The sequence below is a fragment of the Rana temporaria genome, chromosome 6 (genome assembly GCF_905171775.1).
Source record: "Rana temporaria chromosome 6, aRanTem1.1, whole genome shotgun sequence".
In the NCBI taxonomy this organism is placed as follows: Eukaryota; Metazoa; Chordata; class Amphibia; order Anura; family Ranidae; genus Rana; species Rana temporaria.
The window spans coordinates 14249069-14276932 of NC_053494.1; the positions used below are offsets into that span (position 1 = coordinate 14249069).

A 27864-nucleotide genomic window follows, 5' to 3' on the forward strand; every position below is an offset into this window, starting at 1 on the left:
TTGTCGCTCTTCTTTTGTTTATAGAGCAAAAAATAAAAATCGCAAGGGGTGATCAAATACCACCAAAAGAAAGCTCTATTTGTGGGGAAAAATTGATTAAAATTTCATTTGGGTACAGTGTTGCATGACCGCGCAATTGTCATTCAAAGTGTGACAGCTCTGAAAGCTGAAAAATGGCTTGGGCAGAGAGGGGGGTGAAAGTGCCCTGTATTGAGGTAGTTAATATGCATGTCCTGGGCAGACAAAGGGCTAAGTGAGTAGGGTGGATCCCACTTTACATAACAAAGCCTTCACAGGAACTCTTTCACCTTCAGTGTATAAGACTGATGATCTGAGTTGTATCACAAGTTCATTTCTCCACAATGGCATCTGCTGACCTGACAAATGATCTGAAGTGCTCCACTTGCCTGGACCTCTATACGGAGCCCATATCGCTGAAATGTGGCCACAACTTCTGCCAGGATTGTTTAGTGACGTTGCTGGATACCCAAGGAGAGTATTCCTGTCCCGAGTGCAAGGAGCAGTATACAGAGCGCCCTCTGCTGGAGATCAACGGAAAGCTTTGTGACACCATGGACGATTCCAGACCTGCTCACGTGGACGTGGTCTTTTGCACGTACTGTTCTCCTCCTGTTCCAGCTTCTAAGTCATGTCTACACTGTGAGGCTTCGTATTGCGAAAAGCACTTGAGCAACCACAGCAAGGCAACGCATCACCTTTTGATTGAACCCACCGCTTCATTTGAGGACAGAAAATGCCCCACGCATCAAGAAATCCTAAAATATTACTGCAGCGAGGACAACGCCTGTATCTGTATGTCCTGCTGGGTGGCCGGAGACCACAGAGGACACCGGGTGGAAATACTGGGTGAGGCCTCTGAGAAGAAATTTAACGATGTTATGGAGAAACTGAATTCAGAGACAAAGGGGACTGATGTTAAAATCCAAAAACTGGAAAACTACAGGACAGCGGTGAAAGAAAAAGCAGCCGATTTTACGAAGAGCATCGGAGAACTGTTTATAGACATCAGGAGACAGTTGGATGACGTAGAGAAGAAGGTCCTGACCGAGATGTCCAGACAGGAGGACCAGATGTCCAAGTCGGCCTCTGATCTGATCCGTCAGTTGGAGATACAAAAGGATAATCTGGCCAAGAAGATAAACGAAAATTCCGACTTACATAAAAGCAAAGATCCATTAACTCTTCTAAAGAAAGAACTTCTCAGCGATAAGGTCCTTCATGATGACTTAGTCACTGATCTACACATTAATGGATACTTCGATGATGTTTTGATCTTACAGACACTACATAGAGGACTCCTCGACTTTGCTGGCAGCATGATGGAATTGAAGAAAAAAAGACACTGCTTGGAGATGAAGAAATCAGATGTCTTACTGGATGAAAAAACAGCCAGTAATGATATTTGTATATCAAAAGATCTTCACTCGGCTTCCTACAGCGATGAACCAGAGAGCAGACCGGATTCCGAGGAGAGGTTTATATCCCAACAGGTATTGAGCACACGGAGCTTCTCATCTGGGACACATTACTGGGAGGTGGATGTGAGTGCAGCGAAAGAATGGCTCATTGGGGTGGCCAATCAGAGCATCGAGAGGAAGGCCGAGGGAGTTGAGTCTTACATCGGTTATAATGCCAAATCTTGGGGTCTGACTCAAAGGACCAGTCTTCAGGCCAGGCACAAGAACGCCCTCATAAAACTAGACTCCGACTCTCCGATAAAGACAGTTGGGATCCACCTGGATTACAGCAGAAGACGTCTGTCCTTCTACCAGCTGGATAACCCCATAAGACACCTCCACACCTTCGCCACCACCTTCAAGGAGCCCCTCCATGCTGCTTTCTATGTGTTTGCAGACACCTCCATCAGAATTATAAATTAAACACAGATACGGACAAAAAGAAGACGTAACCCCCTAAATGAATAACATTTAGGTTGCTGTGGGGCCTGAGTATCATAAACATTTATAGACATGTGCACACTGAAATATTTTGTTATCGTCCGAAAAATAAATGTATTTAGTTACTCCCGAAATTTGTTTTTATTTATTTAGTTTTTCGTTAAAAAAATGCATTCGTCCGAAAATCCAAATTAAAAGCGGAGTTCTGGCCACAATTTCACTTTTTAAATATAAATACCCCTGTAATACACAAGCTTAATGTATTCTAGTAAAGTTAGTCTGTAAACTAAGGTCCGTTTTGTTAGGTTGTTACAGCATTTAGACACTTTATAAAATAGAAATTGACTGGGGCCATCTTAAGTGTGGGCATCATGAAGCCAGACTGTATGACTTCCTGGATTTCAGCCTTGCAGATCTAGCACATGCTCAGTGCTGCACAAGCAGTTTCAGATCAGGTTTCAGCACCTGTGCTGTCCAAGTCACATGATTCTTTGAGACTGGGGAGTGCACAGACTCCTGGAAAGTTACACCCACTACATTCCCAGGAGTCTGTGCGGTGTAGGTTAGGAAGCTTAAGCACCTAGGTGCAGGAAGAGGGAAGATTAACTATTCTGCCTAGCAACAACACTTTGAAGGCATCTAAAAAATTATTTTTTTCCCGTAAAGGACTAATGACATTTTTTTAAAACTACTATGTAATGTTATATTTATGGGTGGAACTCCACTTTAAGGTCTAATCTGTCATTGAAGGCTTATGGTGTCTGTCGAATGTTCTAAGAAAAAAAATGTCCGATATCTTAAAGGGGTTGTAAAGGATTTTTTTTTCCCCTAAATATCTTCCTTTACCTTAGTGCCATCCTCCTTCACTTACCTCATCCTTCCATTTTGCTTTTAAATGTCCTTATTTCTTCTGAGAAATCCTCACTTCCTGTTCTTCTGTCTGTAACTCCACACAATAATGCAAGGCTTTCTCCCTGGTGTGGAGTGTCGTGCTCGCCCCCTCCCTTGGACTACAGGAAAGTCAGGACACCCACTAACACACAGCTCCTTTCTCTATCTGCAACGTAGAGAGCGTCCCGACTCTCCTGTAGTCCAAGAGAGGGGCGAGCACAACACTCCACACCAGGGAGAAAGCCTTGCATTACTGTGTGGAGTTACAGACAGAAGAACAGGAAGTGAGGATTTCTCAGAAGAAATAAGGACATTTAAAAGGAAAATGGAAGGATGAGGTAAGTGAAGGAGGACTGCACTAAGGTAAAGGAAGCTATTTAGGAAAAAAAAAGTTGTACCTTTACAACCCCTTTAAGGAATGGCTATAGCCGCCACTGTTATAGCCGCTAGCAATAATCACTGTGTTCTCCCGGTGGGGATGGCTGCCCCTGCCCTGCCCCCTTATGGGAGAATCCAATGGTCCTGTGGAAGGGATTCCCCCAGTCTTCTATAAAGTAAAAGAAATAAGCAATGTTGGGAGGTGGACATATATTTCAGTTACATTCCTAGCTCTATCTCTTTTTGGATATCTTGAGGAATGGTTAGAACATATATCAGGTTATTTTTTGCTGTCTTTGTTAAATTGCGGATCAGCTCCGGCGCCCCCACAACTCTGGCCAAATGTGGTACTGTACACCGCTGTGGCTTGAATCCTGCTCTTTTTGCGAGACAACACGTTCGCAAATCGAGTCATGATTGAAAAAAATAAATATGCTCGTATTGCGAAACACTCAATAACCACGCACTCCGAGGTTTCACTGTATATCAGGTTATTTTTTGCTGTCCTTGGTAAATTGGGGATATCCATATACCATATATACTCGAGTATAAACCGACCCGAATATAAGCCGAGGCACCTAATTTTACCACAAAAAAATGGGAAAATGTATTGACTCGAGTATAAGCCTAGGGTGTCCATCTGCATGCCTCACTGTGCCTCACTGTGTCCATGTCCATGCCTCACTGTGTCCATGCCTCACTGTGTCCATTCCATGCCTCACTGTGCCCATGCCTCACTGTGTCCATGACAAAAAACCTTGCACACTTGTAGAGGAAAAATGGGGCTATGTGTGGGCCAAGATCCGGGTCCAGGGGACCTAAGACCGGCCAGTACTGGGTCCCCAAACTCACTGGAGAAATTTCCATTTAACATGGGAGTCTATGGAAGGGGTGACCGGCTTCGAAAAATCGGTGCTCCCCAGCCGTAGGTCCCCCAGACAGCAAACTTTGCACACTTATGGGAAACAAAAAACTGCGCTAATCCACACTTAAAATAAAAAAATCAAAGGCTGCAGCAGACGTGCGATACACCACATAGCGAATAGAAACAAACAAAGCTGCGCCAGGTAAATAACAATTGAAAATAGTTAGCCCTTAAAATGAATAATAAGAGTTGAAGTATATTGGTCAGTCCATAAACAAATAATATCAGCATCAAAACAGTCAGCAAGGATCCTCTAGTTAATGCACTCATGCAGGTATTCCATAGTAAACCACACCGCTTAAAGTGACAGGTAAAATTGACTGAAGTGTTCCCTCCACCAATAAATGAGGCCGCTTACCAGAGGGCAAGCCAACTGAGCGTTTGGCTATAACCCAGCCATGGCCTTTAATCCACAGGATCCCGGAGGGGGGGAAGCAGCTCTCAGAACCTCGATGGGAAGCACACTCCAATATGCATAGTTTTAAAAGACACAAGAGAAGGGTGCACCATAGCGTGATTCCGTTATGTAAAGGCAATTTATTTAAAGTACGGATTAAGGGTACTTACAAACAATGCAGTAAAAACAGCGTTTTCAGTTAAAATCGAGACAAGCCGGCCGGCAAATACACGGAGCCCTTCCTCCTAACATGGTGACTTCACTGCGCGTCCTCCCAGACGTGTTTCGTCATCAGTAGACGTTCCCCATTGAGAACGTCTACTGATGACGAAACGCGTCTGGGAGGACGCGCAGTGACGTGGTTTACTATGGAATACCTGCATGAGTGCATTAACTAGAGGATCCTTGCTGACTGTTTTGATGCTGATATTATTTGTTTATGGACTGACCAATATACTTCAACTCTTATTATTCATTTTAAGGGCTAACTCTTTTCAATTGTTATTTACCTGGCACAGCTTTGTTTGTTTCTATTTGCACACTTATAGAGGAATAGTGGGGCTACATGTGTTCCAAGTTCCGGTACCGGGTTTGAGAGACTTACGAGAATTTTTGAAACTCTAGTAATCGTTGCCGACCAGCCGGCGTAATTATACAGCGGTAGGTTGGCTCATTCCCATGAATGCCCATAGCTGTACAGCGGTCCCTTTAACAGCTACAACTTGTGCGTGCAGGAGAGCCGATGTGCATGGTCGGTGGCTGCCAACACTCCACAGAGAGCCAGAACGGGGATCTGTCTATGTAAACAAACAGATCCCTGTTCTGTCAGAGGAGTTCCGAGTGATCATCTGTTCCTAGTGATCATGAACAGCGATCTCTCTGTACTCCCAGTACGTCCCCTCCCCCACAGTTAGAAACACATTTAACTTCTTGATCATCCCCTAGTGTTAACCCCTTCCCCGCCAGTGTCATTTATACACTAATCAGTGGCTATTTTTAGCTCTGAATTTTAGTTGGTCTACCTGACCGTGGTTTGGTTTCAACAGAACCCCTCATTTTCCAGTTCTTGATTAGAGTTTGAACACCGTTGATTGGCATTCTCGATTCCTTGGATACCTTTTTATATCCCTTTCCTGTTTTATACAGTTCAACTACCTTTTCCTGCAGATCCTTTGACAATTCTTTTGCTTTCCCCATGACTCAGAATCCAGAAACGTTAGTGCAGCACTGGATGAAAGATGCAAGGGTCTGTCTGGAGTCCAGAAACGCATTGACCTTTTATACACACACACTAATTTCAAGCAAACAGATCACCGGTGAGGATGGTTACCTTTAATAGCCATTCAAAACCCTTTGTGTCAACTTGTGTGCATGTTATCAGGCCAAAATCACCAGGGTATGTAAACTTTTGATCAGGGTCATTTGGGTAGTTCCTGTTGTCATTATGATATAAAAAGAGTAAACACAGTTGATTGATAATAAATGGCTTCAGTCAAACACTGACCAGGAGTGAAAGAAATGCTTTTGTGTTATCATTCATATTCTCTGAAAAATGGCCAAGAAGTCATAAATTCTGCCAGGGTATGTAAACTTATGAGCACAACGGTATATCCCCCTATTTTGTAGATGGTATAATTTTTGCACAAACCAATCAATATACACTTATTGCGATTTTTATTTACCAAAAATATGTAGAAGAATACATATCGGCCTGTACTTAAAGGGGTTGTATAGGTAAATGTTTTTTCACCTTAATGCATCCTATGCATTAAGGTGAAAAAACATCCGAAGGTACCTCTCTCTCTCTCTCTCTGTCGCCCCTCTCTCTCTGTCACCTCTCTCTCTCTGTCACCCCTCTCTCTCTGTCACCCCCCTCTCTCTGTCACCCCCCTCTCTCTCTCTCTGTCGCCCCTCTCTCTGTGTCAACCCTCTCTCTCTGTCTCTCTGTCACCCCTCTCTCTCTCTGTCACCCCCTCTCTCTCCCTGTCACCCCTTCTCTCTGTCACCTCCTCTCTCTGTCACCTCCTCTCTCTGTCTCTTTGTCACCCAGTTGCCCCCTCTCTCTGTCACCCCCTCTCTCTCTCATGCCCTCTCTGTCACCCCCTCTCTCTGTCACCCTATCTTTCTCTGTCACTCCCCTCTCCCTCCCTCTCTCTCTCACCCCCTTTCTCTGTCACGCCCCTCTCCCTCTAACTCTCTCTCATACACTCTCTTTCACCTCCTCTCTCTCTCTGTCACCCTTCCCCCTCTCTCTGTCACCCCCTCTTTCTCTATGTCCCCCCCCTCTCTCTCTATTTCCCCCCTCTTTCTCTGTCACCCCCTATCTCTCTATCACCCCTTCTCTCTGTCACTCCCCCTCTCATCCCCTCTCTCTGTTATACCCCCCCTCTCTCTGTCACCCCCTATCTCTCTCTATCACCCCTTCTCTCTGTCACTCCCCCTCTCATCCCCTCTCTCTCTCTGTTATACCCCCTCTCTCTCTGTCACCCCCTATCTCTCTCTATCACCCCTTCTCTCTGTCACTCCCCTCTCATCCTCTCTCTCTCTGTTATACCCCCTCTCTCTCTGTAAGGGGGTGTATGAGGAATGCATGGAATGTTTGACAGCAGCGGGAGCCAATGGCTGCGCTGCTATCAATCTATCCAATGAAGAGCCGATATGCCGTGGGGAGAGAAAAGCGGGATCGCGCCCAGGGAAATTCGGGGCTTAGGTAAGTAATACGGGGGGCTGGTGGCACGGACATAGCAAGGTGTTTTTTCACCTTAATGCGTAGGACGAGGGTTTACAACCCCTTTAAATACTTCAGTAAATTGACCCCAATATTTTATATATTTTCTGATATCTAACAGATACTATCTCTTTTTTCTGCTGAAAGATTTCCCCTCACTGCTCGATCTAAAAGCAAAACAGGAAATTTAAGGAGATCTCTCAAAAGTGCAACAGGCTTTCTCTGCCAGGTTATCATTTAGGTTATCCTGCATGCTTTAATTTCATGGGAAACTCTTAAATATTCCAGTTGCAGGAGAAAACATTCAATAGATCTAGCAATGGACAATTAACTTTTGAGCCAGGGACACAATCTGTGCACATAACTCCCTCGAGCAAGAGAGCTTGGAACCGCCTTGTGTACTCAACAGTTACAGGAAATAACAGACAAAAAATAGTTTCGTTTCTGCTTGCTCTCTCCGTACAATGGCGTCTGCTTCTCTAGGAGACGAGCTGAGCTGCTCCATCTGCTTGAACCTTTATAAGGAGCCGGTGTCACTGAGATGCGGACACAACTTCTGTCGGGATTGTATGGTGACTTCTCTGGATACACAGGAGGGGTCCGGAGTTTATTCCTGTCCGGAGTGCAGAGAGGAGTTTGCAGAGCGCCCCACTCTGGAGAAGAACAGGAAGCTGTGTAACATAGTGGAGACTTTCCAATCTACTGACCAGGAGAAGACGGAGGCCTTGTGTACGTACTGTGACCTCCCAGAACGAGCCGTTAAAATGTGTCTCCAATGTGAGTCCTCTTTTTGTGAAAGGCATTTGCTTAAACACAAGAAATTAGTTGGACATATCCTAGTTGAACCCGCCGTTACCCTGGAGGACAGAAAATGCTCCATACACAAGGAGATCCTGAAATATTACTGCTCAGAAGACATGGTCAGCGTCTGTGTGTCCTGCTGCCTGGCGGGTCAGCATAGAGGACACCAGGTGCAGCTTCTGAATGAGGCCTCGGAGAAGAAGAAAGAGAAGCTGAGGAAGCTTACAGAGAAGCTAGACGCTGATGTACAGGAAACTGATAAAAGCATTCACAATCTAAGCAACTACAGAAAAGAAGAGAAAGAAAAAGCAGCAGCAATCGCTCAGAAGGTCAATGGGGTGTTTGGAGACATCAGGAGGCAACTGGATGTTCTTGAGTGGAAAGTCTTGTGCGAGGTCTTCAAACAGGAGAAGCAGGTCGTCAAGTCGGTCTCAAGGCTGATCCAACAGTTGGAGACACAGAAGAGTGAGATATCCAGCAAGATCGATCAGATCAAAGATCTGTGTGATATCGCAGACGCTTTTACTTTTCTGGGAAAAGAGCAAGAAATGGACGACCTCAAACCTGGGAGATGTGAGATCATCAGTGACATGATGGATGCCGGTTACGTTGACGACACACCAATCTTACAAATGCTTCACAGGGGACTTCTACTCTTTGCCGATGGCCTCACTGACCTGAAAATAAAGAGGGAGTTCTCAGTGATGGATAAAGCAGACATCTTATTGGATATAAACACTGCTCATAATAACATTGTTTTATCAGAGAATCTCAGGTCAGCTTCTTATACGGATAAGAGTCAGAAGAGACCCAACTGCCCAGAGAGGTTTTTGTGCTGCCAAGTGATAAGTACACAAAGTTTCTCATCGGGGAAACACTACTGGGAGGTGGACGTGAGTCAGGCCAAGAAGTGGCTCATAGGGGTGGCTTCTAAAAGCTTGGAGAGGAAACAAATGGGCAAAGAAACTTACATAGGATACAATGCGAAATCCTGGGGACTTTATGAAAATCATTTTTTTAGAGCATGCCACAATAATATTCATAAAATCAAGGAGAGAAAGTCTCCAGTGGAGGCAATCGGGATCTATATGAATTACGAAGCCGGGCTTTTGTCCTTCTACGAAATTTGTGAACCCAACAGGCACCTCCACACCTTCACCGCCACCTTCACCGAACCCCTCCATGCTGCTTTTTATGTATTTCCAGGTTCTAGCATAAAAATCATCAACTAAAGCTAATTTTTGTTTTTAAAATTGAGGTCCTAACTCATGGGTGCTCAACCTGTGGCCCTCCAGCTGTTGCGGAACTACAAGTCCCATCGTGCCTCATACCTTTGGCAGCCATGTTTGTAAATGTCAGCGGCTTGCCATGCTTAATGGGACTTGTAATTCTGCAACAACTGGAGGGCCACAGGTTGAGCACCCATGCCCTAACTGAATAACCACTTCAGCCCCGGACCATTTGGCTGGTCAAAGAGCAGGCTACTTTTACGATTCGGCACTGCGACGTGGCTCCCTAACAAAATTGACGTCCTTTTTTCCCCAAAAATAGAGCTTTCTTTTGGTGGTATTTGATCACCTCTGCAGTTTTTATTTTTTTTGTGCTATAAACAAAAGAAGAGCGACAATTTTGTAAAAAACACAATATCTTTTACTTTTTGCTATACTAAATATCCAATTTCTTCAGTTTAGGCCGATATGTATTCTTCTACATATTTTTGGTAAAAAAAATCGCAATAAGCATATATTGATTGGTTTGCGCAAAAGTTATAGCGTCTACAAAATACGGGATAGAGTTATGGCATTTTTAATTTTTTTTACTAGTAATGGCGGCGATCTGCGATTTTTTTTCGTGACTGCGACATTACGATGGACATATCGGACACTTTTGACACATTTTTGGGACCATTCACATTTATACAGCGATCAGTGCTATAAAAATGCCCTGATTACTGTGTAAATGTGGCTGGCAGGGTAGGGGTCAACACTAGGGGCGATCAAGGGGTTAGTTGTGTAATTCTAACTGTAAGGGGAGGGGACTCACAAGGGGAGGAGACCGATCGGTGTTCCTCTGTACTGGGAGCACACATCGGTCTCCTCTCCTCTGACAGGACGTGGATCTGTGTGTTTACACACACAGTTTCACGGTCCTGCTGTGTTCATGGGCAATCGCGGGTGCCCGGCGGACATCGCGACCATATGACGCCCGCCCAGGATGGGAGATCCCTCCTGCAGATGTTATATTACTATAGCCGGGTAATGAAGTGGTTAAACACCTCAATACCAGACTGTAGCACCCCTTCCTACCAGGTCATTTTTCAGCCTTCAGTGCTGGAATAGTTTGACTGATAATTACTCAGTCATGCAACACTGTACACAAATTATTATTATTTTTTTAGACAGATAGAGCTTTCTTTTTGGTGTTTTTTTATTCATTTTTTACTATAAGGGAAAAAAGTTGTAAAAAAGATCTAAGAAAAATGTTCCCTTTTTGAAAAGTAGGAACCACCAAGGTGATCTTGCCACAGTTTTGTCAACATGCTGGTATTATGGGGGGTAAATCATGGTAACAGTGCACTTAATATACAGTATTAAATGTACAGGTCAAATGTAATTAATATTGATTGTACCCTGGGCAAACATTGCTTTGTCGTCGTCCCCCCCCCCCCCCGAAATCCACTTATCAACTATTTGCAGGCAGTGTGGGCTCAAGGGGAAGCTGCTTTGGGCCCCACAACAATGACACTATTTGCAGGCATAAGAAGAAGCTGCTTTGGGCCCCACAACAATGACACTTTTTGCAGGCAGTACGGGCTTAAGGGGAAGCTGCTTTGGGCCCCACAACAATGACACTATTTGCAGGCAGTGCGGTCTTAAGGGGAAGCTGCTTTGGGCCCCACAACAATGACTCTATTTACAGGCAGTGCAGGCTTAAGGGGAAGCTGCTTTGGGCCCCACAACAATGACTATATTTGCAGACAGTGCAGGCTTAAGGAGAAGCTGCTTTGGGCCCCACAACAATGACACTAGTTGCAGGCAGTGCAGGCTCAAGGGGCAGCTGCGTTGGGCCCCACAACAATGACACTATTTGCAGGCAGTGCAGGCTTAAGGGGAAGCTGCTTTGGGCCCCACAACAATGACACTATTTACAGGCAGTGCAGGCTTAAGGGGAAGCTGCTTTGGGCCCCACAACAATGACTCTATTTGCAGGCAGTGCGGTCTTAAGGGGAAGCTGCTTTGGGCCCCACAACAATGACACTATTTGCAGGCAGTGCAGTATTAAGGGGAAGCTGCTTTCGGCCCCACAACAATGACACTATTTACAGGCAGTGCGGGCTTAAGGGGAAGCTGCTTTGGGCCCCACAACAAAGACTGGGCCCAGGGCAGCTGCCCCTTTTGCCGTGTGTTAAAGACTGACCTGGGTGGAGGGGTAATGTATAGATCACTGGAAAGACAGGGTGAAGCTGACATATAGAGGAAGGGGTTAACCACTAGGGGGCGATCAAGGGGTTAATTATGTTCCCTGAAGTGTGTTCTAACTGAAGGGGGGGTGGGACTGACTAGGGGATATTACAGATCGCTGTTCATACTTTGTATGAACAGCGATCATTCATTTCTCCCCCTCAAAGAACCGGGAGCTGTGCTTTTACACAAGCGATCGCGGGTGCCCGGCATCATCGCGCCCGCCGGGCACTCGCATCGGCACCAGGGGGCGCGCGTCCCTAGTGGCCACAGAGCGAAATGTCATTATACAACGTGATTTCCTGCAGCCGAGCCAACCAAGCAGTAAAACTGCGGCGGGCGGTCAGCGGTTAAATATGACTCCTTGATGTTTTCACATTTCATATATAGATAAATATATATTTTTTTGTGATTGTTCAGCATTCCTAATATCCAAATAGACTAAACTGTGGTCGCCCCTTGCCAATGGTCCTCCATTGCATATGATGATGTAGTAGAGGGCCTGGGCACATTCCAATCAGAAGACTGAAGCATCAGTGATCCCACCAGCAATTATTTGGCCAATGCAATTGTATCTATGTATATAGCATATGCTGTTTCACTAGTTGGTTGTTTTTTGGTTATGCTGCCACCCTGTGGTCATTTTTTTTTAACCACACATGAATTTCTGTAACTCTCCCCCTTTGTATGATGTCATTTCCTCCTTCCTCATTTGTGAGCTTCCTCTATTGGTCCTACAAGACACACAATGATGCTAGGGGGGGGGGGGGGGAATGTTTTGAACCTTCAACAAGTAATAAAGATATTTGATTCAGTGTTTGGTGGGTTCCGCTATATGATTGCCTGCTCTGCTATTTTCAGCCCATGCATAGGAAATCTCAGGAAGCATACATCCCAATATTTTGAGATGGGAATGAGGGACACCTACTACCAAACTATGTAGGCATAGGACACGCCCCCCTTGTCACACCCCCTTAACCACTTAAGACCCAGACCAAAATGCAGCTAAAGGACCAGGCCCCTTTTTTGAGATTCGGCACTGCGTCGCTTTAACTGACAATTGCGCGGTCGTGCGACGTGGCTCCCAAACAAAATCGGCGTCCTTTTTCCCCCACAAATAGAGCTTTCTTTTGGTGGTATTTGATCACCTCTGCGGTTTTTATTTTTTGCGCTATAAACAAAAATAGAGCGACAATTTTGAAAAAAATGCAATATTTTTTACTTGTTGCAATAATAAATATCCCCCAAAAATATATAAAAAAAACAATTTTTTCCTCAGTTTAGGCCGATACGTATTCTTCTACCTATTTTGGTAAAAAAAAAAAATCGCAATAAACGTTTATCGATTGGTTTGAGCAAAATTTATAGCGTTTACAAAATAGGGGATAGTTTTATTGCATTTTTATTAATCAATTTTTTTTTTACTACTAATAGCGGCGATCGGCGATTTTTTTCGTGACTGCGACATTATGGCGGACACATCGGACAATTTTGACACATTTTTGGGACCATTGTCATTTTCACAGCAAAAAATGCATTTAAATTGCATTCTTTATTGTGAAAATTACAGTTGCAGTTTGGGAGTTAAACACAGGGGGCGCTGTAACATTTAGGGTTCACCTAGTGTGTGTTTACAACTGTAGGGGGGTGTGGCTGTAGGACTGACATCCTCGATCGAGTCTCCCTAATAAAAGGGATCACTCGATCGATGCGCCGCCATAGTGAAGCACATGGAAGCTGTGTTTACATACGGCTCTCCCCGTTCTTCAGCTCCGGGGAGCGATCGCGACGGGGCGGTTATAAACGAATAGCCGCGCCCTCGTCCCAGATCGCTCCCCGAGGCTTACCGACCGCCGCATGTACCGGGGGGGGTCCCGATCGGACCCCCGACCCACGTCAAGCAGAGGACGTACAGGTACGTACATGTGCCTGTCCGTGCCATTCTGCTGACGTATATGTACATGAGGAGGTCGGCAAGTGGATATAATGCCTTGTACACACGATCGGTTTTCCCGGCCGTAAAAAGTCCGCCGGGAAAACCGAGAACCTGCTCGGTAGCTTTTCCCCCACTACACACGGCCGGGTTTCCCGGCAGGAAAACTGCCATGAGAGCTTTGGTTGGGAAACCCGGCCGCGTGTATGCTCCACAGCAGGTTTTCCCCATAGGTAAACTGCTGCCTTAAAAATCACCGGGAATCCCGGCGGGAAAAGAGAGAACCTGTTTTAATTTTTCCTGGCGGTTTTCCTGTCGGGAAAACTGCGATGGAGCATACACACGGTTGGTTTTCCCGGCCAAAAGCTGTCATGGCAGTTTTCCAGACGGGAAAACCGGTCGTGTGTACGAGGCATAAGGTTTCCTTTCATCTGTGCCCAGTCTTGCCACAAAGAGTTAATCCAGCTCTGAGCAATCCTCAGACAGTGAGATAAAACAGACAAACAGAGAAAACGTTGTCTGTTCTTCCCCCCTGCTGTGAGTGACAGGTGATTTGAATATGATTTATATATCCCCAACCCAACTCCTTTTCTGAAGTCATGTGGTTACTTTTCTGGGATTTGACTGGATGTTAGTGATCATAGCAGAATTCAGTGTAAGAAATACACAGGAGAAATGCATGTTGACAAGGGGATTGTCGAGGTGGGCGGGGAGTCTACTGACATCACGACTCCACCCACCGAGCTCCGGACAACAGACCCGCCCACAGAATCTGCAGTTTTTCAGTTCTTATAACAGACAGAGGGGAGACATTTGACAGGTAAGGATACAGGCAGGAGGCATGTACAGTGGAACCTCGGTTTAAGAGTAACTTGGTTTGAGAGCGTTTTGATTTGCGAGCAACTTTTTTTAAAAAAAAAAAAATCGTACTGGGTTTGCAAATGTTGACTCGCAGAATTCAAGCTAAATCGGCCTGCGGTACCTTATTTGGCCTGAGGTCCAGGGGGCGCAGAAGCCGAGCAGAGCCGAAAATAGGCCTGCAGTACCTCATTTGGCCTGAGGTCCGGGGGCGCAGGAGCCGAGAAACCTGAACATTGGCCTGCAATACCTCATTTTGCCTGAGGTATGGGGCCAATATATAGTCCTTTTAATATTAAAGGTATATACCAGTGCAAAAAAAAAAAAGGATGTGTATATATATATATATATATATATATATATATATATATATATATATATATATATATATATATATAGATACATACTGTATGTATATCTATATATTTCATTCAATAAAAAAAATATGAAAAAAGGATAACTTGACCACAGCATGTCATGACACTTCATATAACCTTATAATCCCCCAAACCCCAAGGCTGGCCTCAGACGCGGAGCCCCCATGTGGATTATTTCGCACTGTAATAAAGCAAATTTATAAAAAATCCATGCTACGATTGTAATGCATTGTATTTGCCACAAGATGGCGGCAACATCCAAAAACATGTCTGTGCAATTTATACATTTCAAAAGGTACAAAATGCCAAAGGATACAAAGTGACACAAAAACCCAATTTACAATTTTTTTTAAGCACCAATCATACAGTATCTCACCAAAAATAAGTACACCTCTTTATTCTATCTTTTCATGTGACAACACTGAAGAAATGACACTTTGCTACAATGTTGTGTAGTGAGTGTACAGCTTGTATAACAGTGTACATTTGCTGTCCCCTCAAAATAACTCAGAACACAGCCATTAATGTCTAAACCACCGGCAACAAAAGTGAGTACACGCCAGAGGCGTATCTAGTGAAAATGGCGCCTATGGCAAGCACTGAAACTGCGCCCCTGTCAAAACATTTGAAACCCACCTTTCAGATAACTTTAAACAGAAAAGACAGCTAACAAAACAAGTCAAGCTCTTTAATCTTTTAATTAACAAATTATGGATTGGCACTACATAAAAATTACAACTGCACCTTCCTTGCTTTTACTAATGCAAACTGGTCTATGATGTGCTCAAAGTCATATTGTTCTGTTTCTACTCTTTCTACACTCAACACACACAATGGTCCGCAGGCACACACTGATACAAAAATCACTGATGATGCCAACACTGGCACTCAGTCATTAAAATACATTGGTGCACACAGTAACATACAAAAACAATGTAACAAACTCAATGCACACACATAATCGGTAATGTACACTGACATACATACCAGTATGATGTGAGTGTAACTGTATGTCTGTGTGTATATATATATATATATATAAACAGGAGATGGTCAGACTGCGGGCATGTACAGGAGATGATCATGGGCTGCAGGATGCTACAGGAGATGATCATGGGCGGCGGGCATGTACAGGAGATGGTCAGACTGCGGGCATGTAGAGGAGATGGTCAGACTGCGGGCATGTAGAGGAGATGGTCAGACTGCGGGCATGTAGAGGAGATGGTCAGACTGCGGGCATGTACAGGAGGTGATCAGACTGTGGGCATGTACAGGAGATGGTCAGACTGTGGGCATGTACAGGAGATGGTCAGACTGCGGGCATGTACAGGAGATGGTTAGACTGCAGGCATGTACAGGAGATGATCAGACTGTGGGCATGTATAGGAGATGATCATGGGCTGCAGGCATGCTACAGGAGATGATCGTGGGCTGTGGGCATGTACAGGAGATGGTCAGACTGCGGGCATGGTACAGGAGATGATCAGACTGCGGGTATGGTACAGGAGATGATCAGACTGCGGGTATGGTACAGGAGATGATCAGACTGCGGGCATGTACAGGAGATGATCAGACTGCGGGCATGTACAGGAGATGATCAGACTGCGGGCATGTACAGGAGATGATCAGACTGCGGGCATGTACAGGAGATGGTCAGACTGTGGGCATGTACAGGAGATGGTCAGACTGTGGGCATGTACAGGAGATGATCAGACTGCGGGCATGTACAGGAGATGGTCAGACAGCAGGCATGGTACAGGAGATGGTCAGACTGCGGGCATGTACAGGAGATGATCAGACTGTGGGCATGGTACAGGAGATGGTTAGACTGCGGGCATGTACAGGAGATGGTCAGACTGTGGGCATGGTACAGGAGATGGTCAGACTGCGGGCATGTACAGGAGATGATCAGACTGTGGGCATGGTACAGGAGATGGTCAGACTGCGGGCATGTACAGGAGATGGTCAGACTGTGGGCATGGTACAGGAGATGGTCAGACTGCGGGCATGTACAGGAGATGCATTGTAAATAAAGAGAAGAGCAGGGAATAATTTCCTAACGACTATCTGTGAGTGTTGGCTGATCTGTATACAGGATGGGTGAGCTGCTGCTGCTGTGACACAGTGTGAGAGAGACCCACGTCCTGGTATCACCTTTGCCATGAGCACTTTATACTCATTACATGTCACATAAACAATGGACACTCCTCCTGATATCAGCTCTGTAATGAGCTCCCACTTTCTCCTGTCCTCACTTTCTCTATGATCTCCCTCCCTCCCCCAGTCAGCCTGTATCACTCACCTGTTATGCTTGATGGTGTTCTTCTTCAATGCAGCCCAGGTCACAGCGTCCCCCCTCCTCCCAGGCATAGTGCTAAGGGCGCCCAGGGAGTGGGTGACCTACACCTCCGAGCTCTGCGCCCCCAGGACTGAAGGAACCAATAGCAGCATGCAACAGGGAGCAGCCATCACTCTTGTCATGTGATGGCAGTCAGCTGACACTTCTGAGGGCGCTGATTGGCTAGGACGCCCCTGCTATCTACTTAGCTAGTAGATGGCTGCTACATCTCTCCCAGCATACTGTGTGGGCGGCACCCAGTGAGAGCGGAGTGGTTCAAGTTTTTTTAGGGGGGGGGGGGGGGGAGGGGATCACACACCTCAGCCCAGTTCATCCATGCCCAAAAACGATTTTTCTGGAAAGTACATGGGACTGCCACAGGTCCAAAACACAGGAATGTCCCAACACAATTGTAACTGTTGCTGACAAGTATGTGATAAGTGCCTTACTGCCCAGCCCCTTCACATAGCGCCCATGGCACATGCCATACCTGCCATACCCTAGATACGCCACTGAGTACACCCCTAAGTGAAAATGTCCAAATTGGGCCCAAAGTGTCAATATTTTGTGTGGCCGCCATTATTTTCCAGCACTGCCTTAACCCTCTTGGGCATGGAGTTCACCAGAGCTTCACAGGTTGGCGCCGGAGTCCTCTTCCCCTCCTCCATGACGACATCACAGAGCTGGTGGATGTTGGAGACCTTGCGCTCCTCCACCTTCCGTTTGAGGATGTCCTACAGATGCTCAATAGGGTTTAGGTCTGAGACATGCTTGGCCAGTCCATCACCTTTACCCTCAGCTTCTTTAGCAAGGCAGTGGTTGTCTTGGAGGTGTGTTTGGGGTCGTTATCATGTTGGAATACTACCCTGCGGTCCAGTCTCTGAAGGGAGGGGATCATGCTCTGCTTCAGTATGTCACAGTACATGTTGGCATTCATAGTTTCCTCAATGATCTGTAGCTCCCCAGTGCCGGCAGCACTCATGCAGCCCCAGACCCTGACACTCCCACTACCATGCTTGACTGTAGACAGGACACACTTGTCTTTGTACTCCTCACCTGGTTGCCGCCACACAAGCCTGACACCATCTGACACCAAATACGTTTATCTTGGTCTCATCAGACCACAGGACATGGTTCCAGTAATCCATGTCCTTAGTCTGCTTGTCTTCAGCAAACTGTTTGCGGCTCTTTCTTGTGCCCCATCTTCTGGGGCGACAGCCATGCAGACCAATTTGATGCAGTGTGCGGTGTTTGGTCTGAGCACTGACAGGCTGACGTCTATTTCCCAAAGACAACCTCTGGATATGACGCTGAGCATGTGACCTCAACTTCTTTGGTTGGCCTGGCGCCACTGATTTGTAGATCAGGGGGCCGGATGCATGGATAGAGTATGGCAGCTGCCTAAGTTAACTTTGTAAGTTAACCAGCAGGTGATTGGTTGTTAGGTGGTCCTAGCAACCAATTATCAGCTTGTTAACATGAAAAGTTAACTAAAGCAGATCCCACCCTCCATCCAGCGCTATGCTGCCTTTCACTCGGCTATGATGTACAGCCACTGTAAGGTAGGAGAGAGCTACCTACTGCTATGTGTTGTCAATACTTATTTGGGGGTGAAAAAGCTATAGAAGACAATATGGTGTGGGGGGGGGGGGGGGGTCGGGGTCAGATAAACACTGCTATGGGGGGAACACTACATGGGGGGGGCAGAGGGCACTACAGGGGGGGTAAAGGACACTACTGTGTGGGGGAGGGAGTTGCAGGGGTCACTGCTATGGGGGGAACACTACATGGGGGGGGGCAGAGGGCACTACAGGGGGGGTAAAGGACACTACTGTGTGGGGGAGGGAGTTGCAGGGGTCACTGCTATGGGGGGAACACTACATGGGGGGGGGCCAGAGGGCCATACAGGGGTGTAAAGGACACTACTGTGTGGGGGAGGGAGTTGCAGGGGTCACTGCTATGGGGGGAACACTACATGGGGGGGGGGGGCAGAGGGCACTACAGGGGGGGTAAAGGACACTACTGTGTGGGGGAGGGAGTTGCAGGGGTCACTGCTATGGGGTGACCCCTGCAACAGAGGACACTATTGTATGTGTTTGGGGGGGGGGGGGGGGCGTTACAGAGGACACTGGTACAGGGGACAGAGGACAGTACTGTGTGTGTGGGGGGAGGGGGGTGTGGGTGTCAATGGACACTGCTATGGGGTGGCAGAGGAAATTACTGTGTGTGGGGGGGGGGGGGGTACAGATAAACACTGCTATGTGGGAGGACACTACATGGGGGGGCAGGGGACACTACTGGGTGTGTGTGGGGATGCAGAAAATGGCGCTCTGCGGGGGGGGGGGGCAGAGGAAACTACTGTGTGTGTGTGGGGGGGGGGGGGACAGATAAACACTGCTATGGGGTGAAGGACACTACATGGGGGGGCAAGAGACACTACTGGGTGTGTGGGGGGGATGCAGAAAACCGAGCTCTGGGGGGGGCAGAGGAAACATCTGTGTGTGGGGGAGGGGGTTGCAGAGGACACTGCTAAGGGGGGCAGAGGACACTACTGCGTGTGTGTGTGTGTGTGTGGGGGGGGGGGGGCAGTGGACACTGCTATGGGTTGGCAGAGGACACTACTGTGTGTGTGTGCGGGGGGTACAGAGGACACTACTATGGGGAGTAGGACACTACATAGGGGGGCAGAGTACACTGCTGTGTGTGTTTGGGGGGGGGGGGGGTGCAGAGGACACTACTGTTTGTGTGTGTGGGGGGGGGGGGGGTAGAGGACACTGCTATGCGGAGTAGGAAACTACATAGAGGGCAGAGTACACTGCTGTGTGTGTCTGTGGGGGTTGCAGAGGACACTGCCAAGGGGGGCAGAGGACACTACTGTGTGTGTGTGTGTGTGTGTGTGGAGGAGGGGTAAAGAGGACTCTGCTATGGGGGGTAGGATACTACATAGGGGGGCAGAGGACACTGCTGTGGTGGGGGGGGGGGGTTTGCAGAGGACACTATTGTTTGTGTGTGTTTGAGGACACTGCTATGCTGAGTAGGACACTACATAAGGGGGCAGAGTACACTGCTGTGTGTGTCTGTGGGGGTTGCAGAGGACACTGTCAAGGGGGGCAGAGGACACTACTGTGTGTGTGGGGGGTGGACACTGCTATGGGGTGGCAAAGGACACTACTGTGTGTGTGTGTGTGTGTGTGTGTGGAGGAGGGGTAAAGAGGACACTGCTATGGGCGGTAGGATACTACATAGGGGGGCAGAGGACACTGCTGTGTGTGTGTGGGGGGAGGATACAGAGGACAGTGCTCTGGGGAGGGCAGAGGGCACCACAGTGGGGGGATGGGGCAGAAGACATTGCTTTGGGGGGCAAAGGACAGGGGTCAGGAGAAACTACTGTGTATGGAGGGGGCATGTGGGTGTGTGGGGAGAGGGGCAAAGGACACTACTGTGAACACAATTTTTTTTTTTTTTTGGAGGCTTTATTTGTTTTTTTAAGAAGGCGATGACTCACAACCCCCCCCCCCCCCCCTCCCGGGATCTTTGAAGTTTTCCTAGGTAGATCTCAACCTCTGAAAGATCTCCTACACCTGACCGAGAAGATATTCCCATAGCCCATCAGCATACGGGCCTTACACTCAAATTGCCCGCCTGATTCCAACTTTCAGGCGGCTTCTCAAAATAAAAGCAGATATCAGATAATTTGAGTAACTGAACAGAAAAACGGTTTCTTAGCTGTTTAAGAAATCCGACGTTGTACAATCCGAAAACAAAAAACAGTCAAAAGCCGGCATGGGGTGGGTACACCGGCTTGTTTGTCTTACATTATTACCGGTCAGGCGGCATTCAGGAATGTAGATGATTCACGCAATTTCAGAGAAATTTGGGAAAGTGAAGATCCCATAGGCCAACAGCAACAGCCGATGTGCCGCCAAGATACACACACGGCTCAGGTTGCCGAATTCTGGTGAAATGAAAAATAAAATGAAAATAGAAAAGTTTCCCTCAAGCAGGGTCAAGGAAAATAATAACCATCTAGAGAAGCCTTCTCCAACCTTTTTAACATGGAGGAATCCTTGAAATAACTTTTAGGTCTCGGAGAACCTCTGGTAATAATTATTATATCTGCAGCTCATGAGACATTAGAGTAACAGTAACCCGTAGATATAAGAATACATGAACCAATGAGGAATGCGGCCTATCCAAACGTATTGGACTCCCAGGGATTTTCTATACTGCAATACCATTTTTAGTACTAATAATGAAGCTAAACAAATAATAATAATGTAATGCTTATCCCGCAGGAGCTGCCGGATATGATGGGTTCTCTGTTCTGCCACTCTTTGAGGTTGGTCACTACTGGCACTATTAACTGATGCAAACAGGGTTAAAAGTATCGGCATTAACTAACCCAAAAATAAATGTCCTTGTGTGCACACTACGCATACAACCCCAATAGTGGTTGGGTGTATGCATTCATGACAAAGGGGTACCCCTGGAGGTACCTGGTGCCTAATTGTTAGTGTTAGCCGGCTATCATTGGGGCCCTTCTGTAAGGTGGTGCACGTGAATCTGTCCCAGTGGATGGCTGATGAGCTGCTATGTAAAGAGTGATAAGGATTGAGACCCCTGATACGACCTCAGGGCTTAACCCCATTCTGCCGTTGATCCAAATCATAATAGTGAAAAATGCAGACCACAGAGAGAAACAGTCTACATCTTCACCTTCCAACGTTCAGCCAGAGAGAGGGGGCTGGACTTTTTAATTGGTCTTTTATAAACAGAATGACATCATACACGTGAACACATTTCATTGGCTTAGTCCATATATAGTCCCTTATTACACACCCCTGTGACGTCTGTTCTTGGCATCGTGGCACATGTTTCAAAGTCTTTGGGGGCCATCTTCTTCACTCGATGGGATGGGCCGGAAGGAGGGAGTTTAGGAGTGCGTACAAGGGAGGGATAACAGCTGTCTTCACTTAATCACTTCCAGAGCCGAGATTTTAACCCTATAATGTCTTCTAAGGAAAGTAACAGCATTGTAGTATATTTTAACACATACATATGTAACATTTGAGTAGCTCAGGAGGAACGTAATCAAAACACAAAAATATTCATTTTAGTACTTCCATCACAAGAGCAGTTTCTATTGTATTAACTGTGTGTAGCAAGGGACAGTTGCTTTGTGTTTTAGCTCCCCACTCCTGGAATGCAGCAGGTCCGGTCCCATATGCTTGGCAGGCAGTTGTCCCATTCCTCACAATCAGGTCTTCCCAATCTGGTCCACACAGCAATGGGTCACTCCAGCTCTGATCCCAAGATGGAGAAACTTTCTTTGACTCAGTCTCTAAGCTCTCTGGGTGCTCAGAAAACAGCAACAGGTCTGCACACTTTGATACCAGTACTGCTCTGTCTCTTTTGTAGCAGTCTCCCTAGTGGGTCCAAACGGCAGGTCTGTACACTTTGGCTCCCCAATCTAGACTGCCTCGACCCCCTGGTAAATTGCCTTGAAAAAGTCCTGCACTCTCTCCTCCTGGGTGTCCAGGGACATTTTGGATCTTGTAGTTCAGAGCCCACTAGCCTCCACTGTACAGTGCTCTTCAAGAACTACATGTCCTTCACAAATGCACTTCTGGAAGAATGGTCAAACATTCCCATAGGCACACTCCTAAACCTTGTGGACAGGTGGACTCCTTGTGGACAGGAGTTGAAGCTGTTATAGCTGCAAAGGGTGGGCCAACCGGTGCCACCATCAGGAATTTTGAGGCCCCTTACCACAGCTTCATGCATGGGGGAGCAGAGAACTGGGGGGAGGGAGGGCTCACCTCTCCCTCCTCCAGCCGCCGGGTTGAGAAGCGGGGGCGAGGAGGTGCTGCCGGGTGAATGCCATCTCACCTCTCCTCCCTCCTCCTCCAGCCGTGGGTTGAGAAGTGGGGGGGGGGGTTCGGGTGCTGGCAAACATGCAAGTGAATGCCATCTCACCTCTCCCCCTCTCCCTCTTCTTCGGCGCAGGCCCCTGGGAACGTTCGGGCCCCTTACAGGTGTAATTTTTTTAAAACGGTTGTGTGTGGGCAACGTCGTTTTAATGAAGAAGTTGGAAAAACTTTGTTTTTTCTACATGCCGAAAAACATCTTTTTTTTTCATGCCGAAAAATGATCGTGTGTACACGGCATAAGACTGGGATGCCATTAAAATTCATGTGCGTGTAAAGGCAGGCGTCCCAATACTTTTGACAATATAGGCCCAGATTCACAAACCCCTCGTGCCGACGTATCTCGAGATAGGCTGCATAAGTGCAAATATGCGGCGTCGTATCTGTGCGCCGGAACTCAGCAACTAAGATACGCCTGGAAATAGGCTTCATCCGACCGACGTAACTTGCCTACGCCGGCGTAGAGTGGGCGAATATTTACGCTGGACGTATTTGGCGCACCCATTGATTTTCTAGGTCACATATGCAATGAGGGAGATACGCCGATTCACGAACGTACGTCCGTCCGTCCGACGCAGTGCGCGTAAAAAGTCATACGTCCGGCGTAAAGTTATGCCCCATAAAGGAGGTGTAACTCAGCAGCATCCATGCAAGGGCTGCACCAGGGAACACACGCCGACGTATTTTACGTAGTTTACGTTGTACGTGAATATGACTAGGCGTAGGTTACGTTCACGCCGTAGGCAGTGATCCGGCGTATATCTTAGGGAGTAGTTCCGACGTGATTCTGAGCATGCGCACTGGGATGTGTCCACGGGACGGCGCATGCGCTGTTCAATATACGTATCTGTTTGAGACTCAGCCCATCATTTGCATGGGGTCACGCCTCATTTGCATGGCTCACGCCCACTTCCACATACGCCGGCTTACGGCGAGGAAACCCAGCGCAGATTTGGCAGCGTTGGCTTTGTGAATCCAGTGCTTGCCTCTCTGCGCTACGTCGGCGTAGCGTAAAGGAGATACGCTACGGCGGCATAAATACGCGCCGATGTATGTGAATCCGGGCCCTAGTGTACCTCTCGGTCTCTGTGGGTGGACTGATCTTGTGTTTGGCTCTATTTACTGGCTTTATCAGTTCCTAGTTTTAGGAATAAATATTATTCTTCAGGGTTTTTATTTTTTTAATCTGGAAGGTCTGGAGATGTCGAGGTTATCCTCATATTTGGAAAGTGTAGCTCTGTATACAATGGCGCAGAGTCAGTCGGAACTCTCTTTTCTGCCAGTAAACCCTGAGCCTAGTAGAAAGAGCCCCGTGAAAGGTGGAGCTCACACGTGACTCTTGTGTGACAGTAGTCAGGCTAGAGACAGTGGCGTCACTAGGGTTGGTGTCACCCGGTGTGGTAAAACATGGTGTCACCCCTCTGTCTAGGCTGCCCAGCACCAAGTAGGCAGCGCACGGGCACGGGGCGCACCCCAAACCAGCCCCTGTAAATGATAGTATAGGGCAGTATAGTGGCAAGTTAGGGTAGTATAGAGTGGTTATAGTGGCAGGTTGGTGTAGTGGGGTGGTATAGGACAGGTTAAGGTGGTATAGGGCATGTTGGGGTGATATAGGGTAGTTTGGGGTGGTATAGGGCAAGTGAGGGTTGCATAGGGCATGTTGGGGTGGTATAGGGCAAGTTAGGGTGGTACAGGGCAGGTTGGGGTGGTATAGTGCAAGTTAGGGTGGCATTGGCAGGTTGGGGTGGTAATCGGGCAAGTTATGGTGGCATAGGGCAGATTGAGGTGGTACAGGGCAAGTTAGGGTGGCACAGGGAACGTTGGGGTGGCATGGGAAAGTTTGGGGTGGTACAGGGCAGTCTGGGGTGGTACAGGGCAGGATGGGGTGGTACAGGGTAGGCTGTGGTGGCACAGGGCAGGCTGGGTGGTACAGGGCAGGCTGGGGTGGTACAGGGCTGTTTGGGGGGGGTACAGGGCAGGCTGGGGTGGTATAGGACTGTTTGGGGTGGTACAGGGCAGGCTGGGTGATACAGGGCCGGCTGGGGTGGTACAGGGAAGGCTGGGATTGCACAGGGCAGGCTGGGCATGTCAGCTAAAAAAAAAACGAGATGGTGTCACCCCTCTAGCGGGTGTCACCCGGTGCAGACCGCACCCCCCTAGCAACGCCTCTGCCTAGAGAGACTGTCCAATCCGACAACTACACAGCTTCCAACTGTCCCTGATTTCGAGGGACTGTCCCTGATTTCGAGGGACTGTCCCTGATTTGGATGTCCCTCTGTCCCTCATTCCTCCTCATTTGTCCCTCATTTTTGTCTGATCCATAGAGTTGTATATAAAATGCACTTTTTATCTATCAAAGTGTTCCCCAGTGCTAAACCTTTCATCTGATCTCTAAATTGCTGAATTTGTAAATTCCAAAAGCCACATATAAAGGAATAGAAGTGGTAAAAAAAATCACTTGTGGGTTTAACCAATCTTGTTTTTTGTACAATTCTCCTTTAACCTCTTCAATACCGGGCACGTTACCCGCTTCCTGCCCAGTACAGTTTTCAGCTTTTAGCGCTGTCGCACTTTGAATGACAATTGCGCGGTCATGCAACGCTGCACCCACACTACATTTTTATTATTTTCTTCCCACAAATAGAGCTTTATTTTGGTGGTATTTGATCACCTCTGGTTTTTATTTTTTTGATAAACAAACTAAAAACGACCCAAATTTTTGAAAAAAAAACATTTTTTTCTTTGTTTCGTTTACAAAATGTATTTTTCTCCTTCACTGACGGGCACAGATGAGGCAGCACTGATGAGTTGGCACTGATAAGGTGGCACTGATGAAGAGGCACTGATATGTAGAATTGATGGGCACTGATAGGCGGCACTGATAGGCAGCACTGATGGGCACCAATAAGCGGCACTGATATACAGCACTGATGGGCACTGATAGGTGGCACTGATATCAGCACTGATATGCAGCACTGGTATGCAGCACTGATGGGCACCAATAAGCGGCACTGATATGCAGCACTTATAGGTGGCACTGATAGGTGGCACTGATGGGCACTTATGGGCACTCACAGGCAGCTGTGATGGGCACTGACAGGCGGCTGTGATGGGCACTGACAGGCGGCTGTGATGTGCACTAACAGGCGGCACTGATTGGCACTGACAGGTGGCACTGATGGGCAGCACTGATGATGAGGTTTTTGACAGGTGTTAATGTAGGGCACTGATTGGCAATGTGATGGGCACTGACTGGCACTGGTGGGCACTAATTGGCACTGATTGCACTTTATTGGGCACTGATAGGCGATCCTGAGGGGGGCACTGACTCTGGCACAACTGATGGGGCTGTGCTTATAATCAATCTTCTGATTATCAGCACAGACCCCCCCCCCCTCCGACAGGGAGAGCCGCGGATTGGCGCAAGCCGAGAAATGCCGTTTACCGGCACTTCCTGGTTCACGCGATGATCAGCTGTACACGCCGTACTTGCGATCACCTCGCTGCGCGCCCTCACGGGTGTGTGTCAGCATGTTATCCTGCTGGATGCATTAGACGTACAGTCAGGATAACAGAACCACCGCCGGGATGTCAATATGCTATTGGACCGGGCGGGAAGTGGTTAAGGGGCGTGGCAAGGGTGTGTCCTGCATACTTTTGCTGGTAGGTGTCCCTCATTCCCATCTCAGAAAGTTGGGAGGGATGCAACCAGAGATGATTTGTGGGAGAATGGAGAGGCGATCTCATGCTTCCCCATACTTAGAAGTACAAAGTATTTTTTTTGGTATGCTCCATAGCAGCGAGCTGGGTGTTGGGGACCTGAGTACAAGCAGGGGATCCGGTGGGGAGGAGCGCAGGTCATCTAAGTGAATCCTGCATCAAAATGCATTCCAAATCTTCCAAAAAGATACTCCGTGCCGGCATGAGCTCGTTTAATTTCCCTTATTTTCTACTAAAATGATGAATTTACAGACCGGCACTACGAGGTTCAGCCGCTTCCCACTCCCATGTCTGGTGTGTTATGGAAGGCCAGGCTTGGGAGGACTTTGTACAAATCCTCTTCCCATCTGCGTGGGCTGAAACTGGTGCAAGTTGCTGAGTTCACTAAACATTATCTAGTGTTCCTTTCTGTTGACTTTTTTCCTCTTTGTTTTCAACTTCTAGAATTTTGATATCAAAACTATGGGTGATAGTGACCCTGACCATGGAAGGGGCCCCCTTACCTCTTCATTGCGCAACTCAACAACTCTGCCGCAGGGGCGGACTGACCATTGAGGCACTCGGGCACTGCCCGAGGGCCCCATGCCACTAGGGGGCCCCATCAGGGTTGCCAGGCTCATTAAAACCAGGGACAGTATGTAAAAATCTGTGTTTTTTTACATCTGTCCCTGATATGTCCAAAATCGACATGCTTTAATGTGAAAATCCTGAGATTTTAGCTGCCCCGCCTCTGTAATACTCCTGGCTTGGTGGCCATCTGTAAGCCCGGGGGCCCATAATCTTCTATTGCCCGGGGGCCTCATGAGTTGTCAGTCCGCCCCTGCTCTGCCGCTAGTTATAAAAAAATACTCTTTTATACGAATATATATATATATATACACACAATAGGGCAGATCCACAAAGGGATTACGCCGGCGTATCTACTGATACACCGGCGTAATTTAAAATTTCCAGCGTCGTATCTTTGTTTTGTATCCACAAAACAAGATACGACGGCATCTGGGATCGATCCGACAGGCGTACGTCTTAGTACACCGTCGGATCTAAGCTGCAATTTTTCGGCGGCCGCTGGGTGGCGTTCCCGTCGAAATCCGCATCGAGTATGCAAATTAGCTAGTTACGGCGATCCACGAACGTACGTTGGCCCGGCGCATTTTTTTACGTAGTTTTCGTTTGGCTTTTTCCGGCGTATAGTTAAAGGTGCTATATGG

At 47.4% G+C, this 27864-nt stretch overlaps 2 protein-coding genes across 2 annotated transcripts; both read left to right on the forward strand.

Annotated features, from left to right (window-relative positions):
• Nucleotides 1-362: 362 nt before the first annotated feature.
• LOC120944359 (E3 ubiquitin-protein ligase RNF135-like) lies at nt 363-1901 on the forward strand. Its single transcript, XM_040358411.1, has one exon. The coding sequence runs from the start codon at nt 363-365 to the stop codon at nt 1899-1901; it is 1539 nt and encodes a 512-aa protein (XP_040214345.1).
• A 5801-nt stretch (nt 1902-7702) lies between these two features.
• LOC120944360 (E3 ubiquitin/ISG15 ligase TRIM25-like) lies at nt 7703-9271 on the forward strand. Its single transcript, XM_040358413.1, has one exon. It carries the CDS (start codon nt 7703-7705, stop codon nt 9269-9271), a length of 1569 nt encoding a protein of 522 aa, XP_040214347.1.
• Nucleotides 9272-27864: the final 18593 nt, after the last annotated feature.

Coding starts and splice junctions, on each gene's coding strand:
- LOC120944359 (XM_040358411.1), top strand. CDS start 363: ATGGCATCTGCTGACCTGACAAATGATCTGAAGTGCTCCACTTGCCTG.
- LOC120944360 (XM_040358413.1), top strand. CDS start 7,703: ATGGCGTCTGCTTCTCTAGGAGACGAGCTGAGCTGCTCCATCTGCTTG.